General features: G+C 35.5%; 1 protein-coding gene across 3 annotated transcripts in view; it reads left to right on the forward strand.

Moving 5' to 3' along the window:
* MINDY2 (MINDY lysine 48 deubiquitinase 2) overlaps window positions 1–9,955 on the forward strand; it is a 33,735-nt gene extending 23,780 nt beyond the window's left edge. Inside the window, exons 7-10 of one of the 3 annotated variants that reach the window (XR_012831204.1) lie at window positions 3,658–3,831; window positions 5,081–5,254; window positions 5,986–6,387; window positions 8,022–9,955. Coding sequence is in view for 1 of the 3 variants with exons in the window: in XM_075714176.1 (XP_075570291.1) it covers window positions 3,658–3,831; window positions 5,081–5,254; window positions 5,986–6,105 (468 nt within the window). In the remaining 2 variants the exon portion in view is untranslated. Of the gene's footprint in view, window positions 1–3,657; window positions 3,832–5,080; window positions 5,255–5,985 lie in introns of all 3 variants that reach the window. The other 2 variants (XR_012831203.1, XM_075714176.1) reach the window with 2 other exon arrangements.
* Window positions 9,956–10,420: the final 465 nt, after the last annotated feature.

Here is a 10,420-nt window from a genome sequence, read left to right on the forward strand (position 1 = left end):
TCCTTAGCTTTATTTCAAGCTTTTAATATGTGAAACTATAAAATCTGGGCATTGGTCTACAATATCTAGATATTTATTCTCAGGATAAACAATTATTCATAACTTCATTGTAGGCACAGTTTACCTTAAGTTATGCTCTTGAGAGTCTCTTTTGATGTTTTATTCCCTATTGACAATAGATATTAGTAGATACTATTGCTGTATATTATGCGCTAGTACTTTTGGGGGCCGTGTTAACCCATGAGACTATGTATTTATTATAAAACCCCACATTTAAAAAATAAACCTAAAGATAAGCTGGTAATGTTTTGGAAATGGCCAGTTAAGATTTTTGTGAAGGTAGAAACACATTTATTTTGTAAAGTATGAGATTGGTCTTGGCAAGGTGTACTTGAAAAGTGTATTTATGTACATTTGTTAGCTTAATTGCATGACCTTAGTGTGCTATCATCCTGTTTTAGCTTTAACCCTGACTAGAAAGCAGATGCAAAGTCAGGACCATAATCTATTAAGCAGAAAACACATTCTGTTTTTTACCTCTTTTTAAAGCCTCCTTCCTGATTTTTTTAGTTCAGTGTAAATAAATGTTTCTGCACTTAGTAATTCTTACGATTCTGTCACTGTGCACCCTGTTTCCCTTTTCCTCCTGGTGTGTTGCATTGAGTGGAGCTGAAGTGCAGAAACTTTGGTAGGCTACAAATGTGGTGTAAAACTGCTGGACACATGAAGACAGAAATCCCAGTGTTATATTGGTTGTATATCACTGTCTTTTAGGAGCTAGACCGATCTCATGATCTGGTAAGTGCTGGAGAATGGTGGCTCGTTCCTGACACCGGGCATGTTGTTATTTAGTGCAGTTCAAATGTAGAGGCAGTGTGAAGATAAAAAGATTTTCTCCTATCACAAATCCCCTCAGTGGAATTTGGGTGTGCCAGTGAAGTTCGCCTGTGAGCCTTTAGGACCGGGAAGAGAACATGCATGGCATTTAACAGTGCCTGTAAAACCTGTCTGTAGCTATGGCCTCCTTTGGCTTCTTGCAAGTAGAAGGAACAAAAGCATTGATTTTCTAGGAAGGTTGATATTCTGTAGAGATGAGTAACTACATTACACCTAATACAAAAAGAGCTGACTCCTCTTAGTTTGTAAATGAAGCTGAAAGTTGTCCAATTATTACCAAAAGTTACATGAATATTGGCTGTATTTTGAGGGTCCTTGGGAACCTGTTTGGTTTTTTGAAAAATTCCATTAAATTATACTAATACGTCAGAGCACTTGATTTAAAAAAAAAAAAAAAAAAAGGGAAAGGTGACTTGGGATCTGTGACTGATCTGTGCTTTCCCATTGTTCTCTCATTCCTATAAAGTGAAAAGGAACTGTGTTTCTTCGCAAGTACTAAGGAGCCTGTGTCTGTTGGTTTGCTAGGTTTTGTTATAGTGAAGCAGTGTGTTTTTAAACTATGCAGCTGGTATTGTTTAGGTAATGTGCTGATATGTAATGCAGTTTATTGCCTTTCATCAGGGAGCTGTATTATGTTTTATTTACTCTAAGATGACATTTTTAAAATCTGTTGAGGTATAGTTCAACCAGGGAAGTCTTAAAAGCAGGAAGTAAGAATGTGAATTTTATTAAGATTAAAACAGTTCTCTATTTCAAACAAGTGTTAGCTTTAAAATATTTTTGAATGACACATACTAGATTCTAACCCCAAAAAGGTAATGATATACTTTATTTGTGTGAAAAGTTCAGCTTACTGTAGTTGGGAGATTATGAAAGCATTACCTATTTCAGTATCACTATTAAGCTACACTGTTTATGAGCTGTTTAAAAAGTAATTCAAAATGTATGGCATAATAGAGGAAAACTTGATCCCCTTTTTCTCTAGGTTTTGTTTGAATCAATGTACTGGTCAAAATAAAATTTGAAAGGTTCAAATACACTTACCTTAAAGATTCTGTGGGTTTTTTTTTTAACTTTTTTAAAAGACTTCTTATATGTAAGATGCTGTGAAATAGGTATTCTGTGCAAATTGGAAATGTTGTGAAATTATTTCCTTTTTCTTTGGGTGACTTTTAATCATCAGAAGTAGCATTCAGGTTTTAGGCAGGTTTCCGAAGGAAAGATGATGCCTTAGATCTTGTTACGTGATCAGATTTGTTGCTGACAATTGTATTTATGTCTGTAAGCACACCTGTGCTGGGGTAACTGCCATTCCAAAGCTTGAACATATAGTAGTGTCCTTTGTGGGTTTTTAATCTGTTCGGCCTTTTGTGTAAGTACATCTTGAGGTATTAGGTAATATTAGAACAATCGCTGCATGTGAATCTTCAAATGGTTTTGTTATGTCGTATGGCCTACCAGCCGTAGAAAGGATGGCTGTAAGCTTAGTAGGATTGAAGAGATCTGATTTTAATGTCAGCATGTCTTACAGACAGTCTTCTAATGACTTAAGAGAAATCGGTGAGCTAGTTCTGTACTTGCTGAATAGGGGTGATGTTTCAATTTTTTGCCTCTTCAGCCTATGAAATAGAACAGCAACTGCCTCTCGTGTTTTGGTACATCTTTAGCACAGTGATCTTTGAGAACCCTTTGTGTGCTGCTGTAATATAAATAGCAATTTTTTGTGGATGTCACAATAAACTGATTTTTACAGCTAAAACACTGCAACAAGTTTTACATTGAATATCTTTATCTGGTACATTCGGTAATATTAATGGAAGCTTCAGTCTTAATGTGCTGTATGGTCAGTAATAATTGTCTGTCTTTGGAGTATAATTCCAAAAACATTATAAAAAGGGTAGGATAAGATTAAAAACTAATTTAAACTGAAATTTAAACATGGATTTTTCTGCTGCTTTGCTGTCCCTCAAACATGAAGCACCATCTCCTTTTACTTGAGACCCGCTTTTGTAATTTCCCTTTGATTTCAGCTCCTCTCCCTTTCCTTCAACCTAAGCTTGCATTTCATCCTTTCTGTACCTTGTCTTCTGGACCTTTCAGTATTGTCTCCTTCACTCCCAGACCAGCCCATTTTATAATTTCAAAGTTTGAAATCGAGAAATTTGACCTTGCGGAACTGTAAAAAGGCTAAAATCCAACAAAAGCAGTTATTGGTGACAAGTGATAGCAAGAATCTTAAATTTAGTTTTTTCAATTGAAATTAACCTCAAATTCTATCAAAACCATTATAAAATGTTAAGTTTGAGATGCAGTCATTTTGAGGTAATGCCTCTTGGATTATTTGGAAAGATCACCTGTGCCTCCAGATCTTGCCTTTGGAATTTAATGTGCTTTTTCCTGGGATTTAAAATTTACATTGCCAGTCTTGAGGTATACTTCTTAGGTGTGTTTCCAAGGAGTTAGCAAGGTATATATTTATGTTTTATATTAATTTTTAGTCAATATGAACTTTTATCAATAATGAAAAATTACAAGATGGAATACAGAAATTAAGTATGGCTGTTAATTTAGCAGTGAATACTAGTATCTGGTTTCTAATGCTGTGTTCTGATTCATTTAAATTTGAAACTTGCTAAAAAATCTAAATGAATGTTTTACTGGAATGCAGCAGTTGTATTAGCTGATAATTTCTGCTAATTATATCAGATTGTAAAAAATAATTTTTTTAGTTTTACAGGTTTTCTTTATTCTTCTGCATAGGGTCAGCTTTACCTGCTGGTGACAGATCAGGGCTTTCTTACAGAAGAGAAAGTTGTCTGGGAAAGCTTACACAATGTGGATGGTGATGGAAATTTCTGTGATTCTCAATTCCACCTACGGCCTCCATCAGACCCTGAAACTGTCTACAGAGGGCAGCAGGATCAAATAGATCAAGTACTGGATTTCTGCCTTTCTACTGTATTTTTCTGTTTGCTTCTGACTATATATAACAATTACTACTTATTTTTAGTCGTATATATGACTACTTACATGGATTTTTATGTATGTGTACTCATGCATATATAGAACTATAAAAAATTCTTTAGATACTTAGGTTGGGGTGCTCAGAAATGCTACTTTGAAGTATTAGCATGACTTCAAGTAAGGAAGAGTAAGACTGTGAATAGTTGGAAAATCTGATTGATCTGTCAGAATCCACTTCTGCAAAGAACTTATTCAGGTGAAATGTCACATCTGCCTTGTATATGGAAACGGGAACAGCACTGCGAAACTTCTCCCCCGTAACAAATTCATTTCAGCTCATTAATATTGTCGCAACTGAACTTTGCCTTCTGATGCCCACTTTGCTGAATGTAGGACAAAAGCCGTAGTAGATTGTGTGTGATGGTGGTTATTTTTATTCTTAACTATATATAATAGTTTCCAGAAGTTGTGTCTGAGATGGCACTTATTTGTTAATGCATAAGCACATAGCAAGACTAGGCCCCTTGGAAATCTTACATTCTAACAAGCAAAATAAGTTTATAATAATCACTGTTAATGTTTCTTAAATACTGGGGAAAAAACCAAATAAGCAGATGCTTTTTAATAAATTCAAGCACTGTATCGCTATTGTAGAATAAAGAATCTGACAGAGGTAACAGGGCTAGTAATAATCTTGAGTTGCCGTCTGTTTGGATATATCCCAAACTACCCTTTGATTATTTTTGCATCTATTTAGGAGTTAGTGCTTCTTATTGATAAACTCTTAGTACTGCAGTAGAGTAGTGACAGATACTCTGTCAAACATGAATTGGAGTGTTAGAAATAGCACATTACAAAGAGCTTCAAAATCTTCTACCTAGAACTGGAATGAGCTGACACTTTCTGTCTTTTGCTGGTCTCCAGGTAATGGAATTTAAACCTGAAAGCCATTATTTTTTAATTAGCTTTTGTGTTTTGTGTGCTGGACATAGGCACTGTGAAAGGAGAAATGTAAAGTAGCTGTTTTCAGCCTTTCTACAGTTCAGGTTATGAACAGGTTCCAAAACAAATTCCTCTTTTCCATAAGGTAAATTTATTTGAAGATGAGGCTGGGGGAAAAGGGAAAGTACCGTGTAGCTGCACATGCTGAAAAATTCACGTGATACGGTTTGGCTCTTTTCTATGTGAAAGAGCATTAATAAACAACTTTACTGTTTAGGATTATCTGATGGCATTGTCTCTACAACAAGAGCAGCAAAATCAGGAGATTAACTGGGAACAGATCCCAGAAGGAATCAGTGATTTAGAGCTAGCAAAGAAGCTCCAGGAAGAGGAGGACAGGAGAGCTTCTCAGTACTATCAGGAACAAGAACAAGCAGCTGCTCAGGTCCAGGTAAGAAAGCATTATTACAGAATATGATCACGAGTTTTGGAGAGTTTTAGTCTGCGTAACTTAAGAGTTACATAGCCACATCTACATTTGTAAATGTTTCAGACTGATAAGACTGATGTTTACATTCTGTACAGCAAGTGATGAGATGAGTGTAGGAATCTTAAGAACTATGCTATAATTGTTGGCGTATGCATGCAGATACGGCAGTTGCTGCCACTTAAATACTTTAAAGCAGGCCTAACCTTCTAAATTAGGGTTTCATTCATACTATTTAAGTTGGAATGATGGGATGAGTTAATACATAGGGTTACAAAGATTGTAGAAAGCTGCTGCTTTGCCATACCTAACTGTCAAAACCAACACTTTCTCTCTGCAACTTCTGAAATGTGGATTATGTTCTTACGAAAGAAACTAGGCAAAAATTCCAGTACAGTAATACAGAAATTCCAGAAAATGCTTGAAGCCAAATTTTATTGTTGAAACAAGTGATCTGAATATGTGGACACAATAGAAGGGACACACAGGACTTGAAATACATTTTCAGCTGACTTTGTGCTTTAGAAATAAGTAATTTCGTGGCAGTTCTGGAGTATTTATAAGGGAAGGACCCTACCTGAATTCTGCTGTTTGCATAGCAGTTAAACTTTTGTTTGTGAAGTTAAACATAAGAGTAATACTTCAGGCTGCATCTACAATAATGTTTTATTCAAGATCTTCTTTTTTCTACATAGCAGGTGCAAGGTGCTGCTTCTCCAGCAAGTGGAAGACAATCTGGGAGTAATGAACGCAAACGTAAAGAGCCTCGAGAGAAAGAGAGAGAAAAAGAGAAGAATAGCTGTGTTCTCTTGTAATAGAAAACGGATGTAGTCTGGAGCCAAGTGCATGTCCTCAGAAGCAAAAACAAGGAGTAAAAAGGAAGACAAACCTGTTACATGCCGCCTGTGCCTGATTACCCCATGGATTTTGTTCATGTTTCAAGAGAGGATGGGTGACTTTGTTACAATCATACAGACTTCCTTCAAAGTCATAGTGCGTGCTGCTCAAGATGGAATGCCAAATCACAGTTGGATGCGGCTGTGCTTTGAGTTAGTCATAAGAAATACTGCACCTTGTAGCTGAACACACAAATCATGGCAAGTTTTGTGTCATAGTGACATCCATTACTCATTACATCAGTTAGTAAGCTATTTTATGTTCTACTCTAAACAAAGGAGGTAATTTGTTTTGTGTAAGACTTTTTCCTGAAGTCTGTACACTAGCACAACAGAATTCTGTGTTACATGGTATGAAACTATATCTTAGGCTGGGTATAGTCTTCACAATACAAGAGCCCAAATAACAGCCGGGCACTGCCTCCTCAATGTGTCCAGATTTCTTTGCTTCTGGATCTGGTATGTTCGGTTTTTTGAACCCAGATTTATACTGTTACTGCTATCATTGCACCTCCTGGCCAGCTTTCTTGCCCCAAGAATATGTGACTTGATAGGCACCGTACAAAAAAAAAAGTCATGGAAAATGGGGCACTTATTAATAAGCAAGATGAATATCGTTTGCTTTTCTTGCAACTACAAACTGGGTATGGCAACTCAGATGTTATCAGGGTTAAACAAGTAATTTTATAGATAACTTCTTTTTCTTTTTAGTATTTTTTCTCTTGTAGGTAAACTGGACCAGATAAGTTCTTTATTTATTGACCTCTCCATATGATAGGTGAATGACGAGAGGAAACTAAGGTCTATAATAATCATTATTCTATGTAAGGATGCAGAGTTAAAATACTAACTATCTGCCTTTTTTCCAGAAGTACCTTGAACTTTAACATGACGTTAACATGTCCACTTGTATATTTAAGCAAGTGCACTGTACTTAAAAACACACTTTTATGTTTGTTTTATAAATCGTGTATCCTTAAAAAGCACACTTCTGAAGGGTGAGAGAGAAGCTAGGCTGCTCTCTGAGATTGTTTGGAAAGGTGGTCAGGTGTAATATTTTGTTTTTTAAATTGCTAATTTAGAATTTTTGAAAACCAGATTTTTCTAATTTATGGGAACCAAATAAACATGTTGCGTCTTGTAGTATTTATAGAATACAGAAACAGAATACTTGCTGAATTTTGAGGGAACCACAGATCTTTCTCCAATTCCATTAAGTCAATAACAATTACCTTCTTGCTGAACCTTTTTGATAAAAATTTCTATTTAGCAATTTGTAGATACTTTTGAAAAAGGCTGCTTCTCCTGGACAAGTTATGTATTCATGCTCTAAGCCTGGGTAAGTGCATTAGTATACAGTGATCTGGGAAAGCTAAGGCAGCCAGGTGGAATATGACTTTGCTGGTTTCAGGTGTTTGGAGACTGTCTGGAATAGAGAGGGTGTCTAAACACAAGTCCACTGGTAAAAAGCTGCTTTAACTTCAAGCAGACTTACTGCAGTGATGGGAACCAGTCATCACATAAATCTGTTACGAACCTAGAACGAAAGTTAGACAGATAAAGGAAGAATGTTGTCTTAACTAAAGGGCCAGTTTGTATCATTTTTTCTTCCATGCCTGTTTCTCTTTTGATTTTTTCCACTTTTGTTACATTTCCCTTTTATAATTATGAAGTAATGAATGGTAGGAGATCTCTAATACGCAAACCATACATTTAAAAATTTCTCTATTCTCTAGAAAAGTCATGCCCAGACAAGTCATTTTAATACTTAATGTACGCAGTTCAGATAATTTTCTGTGTCAAAGCAAAGGTTGATCGTCTTTTTTCCTTTGCAGCAGCCTAACTTCAAACAAATTAATGTGATGGAGGATCACCAACATAATGACTTATCTACTTTAAGCAGATCAGAAAATATTCCAATAGTGTCAATAACAAGGACTTTAAGCCAGAATGTTGTTTAAAAACATTCTGTTACTAAGATTTTTCAAAATTTGTGTATTTACATTTATTTATTGAGCTTGAAAAATAAATATGTCGAGCTAAGTGTTTGTTATCTTCTTATTTTCAGTGACAGTATTGCCACTTTAAATTCATTTTTTAACAAATTTAGCTAGAGCAGGCACTGTGTCTATTGAGTATATCTTTTTTGCTTAAGATACTTGCTCATATTAGAAGAATTCTAACACTTCCAGTTTCAGACAGATGTGCCTGAAACCTAATATACTGTAGTTATGGTAATATTGTCATTTGGTCACAAAGAAGAGTTAAATGTCGATGCTCATCATGAAGTCTGAACTCCCAGATAATGCAGTTTCTCTTTCAATAAAGGAGTAAAGGGTTTCAAGTTACTTGAGATGGCAGGCATGCTATTCAGTTTTCTGTTAATATCCTTTTTTCTTTACAGGTCTTGAAGCTTTTGAAAAAAAGTAAAGAATTCCTGAAATCTAGGGCATTGTTCTGTTCAAATTGAGCTTGTTAGTGGCAAAAATTACAAACAGATGAGTTTGTTAATATCCAAAGTGAAATACATCTGGAAGCTTACTTAATTTATACCCTACTGTGACTAACTGTTCCAAAACAACTATCACAGTTGGTATCTATGACAGTATTTGATGATCAGAAAAACTGAACAGAATTGCTTCCATCTGTAATAATGAGTTTGGAAAACAGTATTACAAAATATTCATGGAGTACCAGAAAGATGATATCTGCTTCTGGTTATTTACTTCATTTGCCTCTTTTTTGAAGCTCATATTCTGGTGAAGGGGTACAGATTTAGACTTTAAATCTGTTTATACAATTTAGCATGCCATGTGCTCCAAATACCAACATAATAAATATGAAAGTGTCCAGAAAAAGTAGAGTAGATCTTGTTTCACACTAGATAAAAGCTAGCACAGAAAACAGAATCGTAGAAGTTTTGTTGTTGCATTGTAGTTGTGAAATAAAAAAAGCTAAATACAAGTACTCTTAAAAAATCAGCAAAAAAATTGAGCACTGCCATAGTGATAAATGTTTTTCTAAAGGGCACTTCGTAAATGCTCAAGTATATCACTTCTCATGACACTCATACGGAATCTGAGATCCAGCAAAGCAGATCCAAAGGAAGACCGTAACACCAGAGGATGAAATTAGCATTCCTGAAAATTCACTTAAACGCAATGCAAAAAATCTATTTCGCAGCTAGCTATCTAGTTAATATAATAAAGTATGTGTTCAGATTGTCTTTACGGAGCTCTTCCTGTGGATCACAGACACACAAGCTGAAGGTGAAGCATATGCTCTTCTGTGTACAGTTGCGTTGGATTGCCAGTCAATCTCTACACTCATTTGATACTTCACGTTACTGTCAAATGTTTCTTCAAACTTGTATAGACAAGTTCTTGAAAAAATTTTCCAGTATGTAATAAAAGGCAATTTGAGTTCTTGAAGTTGAATCTTTTGGTGTATTCAGCAGGAAATACTCGAGTAAAAGGTGAAGCTGATGTACTTTGAACTGAACCTTTCTGCTTTCCTGCTACAATGGAGCTATAACCCAAAGCTAGCTCACTGCTTAGATCAGCTTTCTTGCCGTTAGGATGCTTATCATAGTCAATTGCTGAAGTTTATACAAAGTACATCTTTAAATACCACATACAGAATTAAAAGCTGTATTTATTTTATATAAAAATAGACTTTTTAAGATTGTAACCTTAAACAGCAGGTGACTCAGGAAATGCAAGTTAATTGATGCAGCATCCTCATTAGAAAGCATATTAGAGAAAAGTAAAAGCAACAAGCCTTTGTTTGGTTGCAATGTTTTCTGTCTATGCTATGATAACAAGAAGTTGGTAACAAGAAAAATCTGACACTGAAGAATGTTCATACAGTCCAATGATAGCAAATGTCACATGCAAGAACTTAACCGTATGCATTTTACCTCTGTGATTCAGAGCAGTTACTTTTTTTTTTTTTAAGCATAGCTAGCAATAGACTGTTAGCAGTGTAGTTTTGAGTGGGAAAACTTGGTGAGATGAATGATACTTTCTCATACGAAGTCACTTAGACGGAAGTCTATTTGTTAATTTCTATAGTGTTTCCATACAGCTCCTTTTTGTTCACAGCTTGTTCTTACAGTTTTCCAGTAGAAAAGCAACATATTTACGCTCAGCTGTCATCTGCTCTGATGGGGAAGAAGTGCCATAGGGAAATGCTGAGGAGGAAAGACAGGCTCGAACATAAAAGTCCTTACACC

This window comes from Pelecanus crispus, chromosome 7 (genome assembly GCF_030463565.1).
Source record: "Pelecanus crispus isolate bPelCri1 chromosome 7, bPelCri1.pri, whole genome shotgun sequence".
In the NCBI taxonomy this organism is placed as follows: Eukaryota; Metazoa; Chordata; class Aves; order Pelecaniformes; family Pelecanidae; genus Pelecanus; species Pelecanus crispus.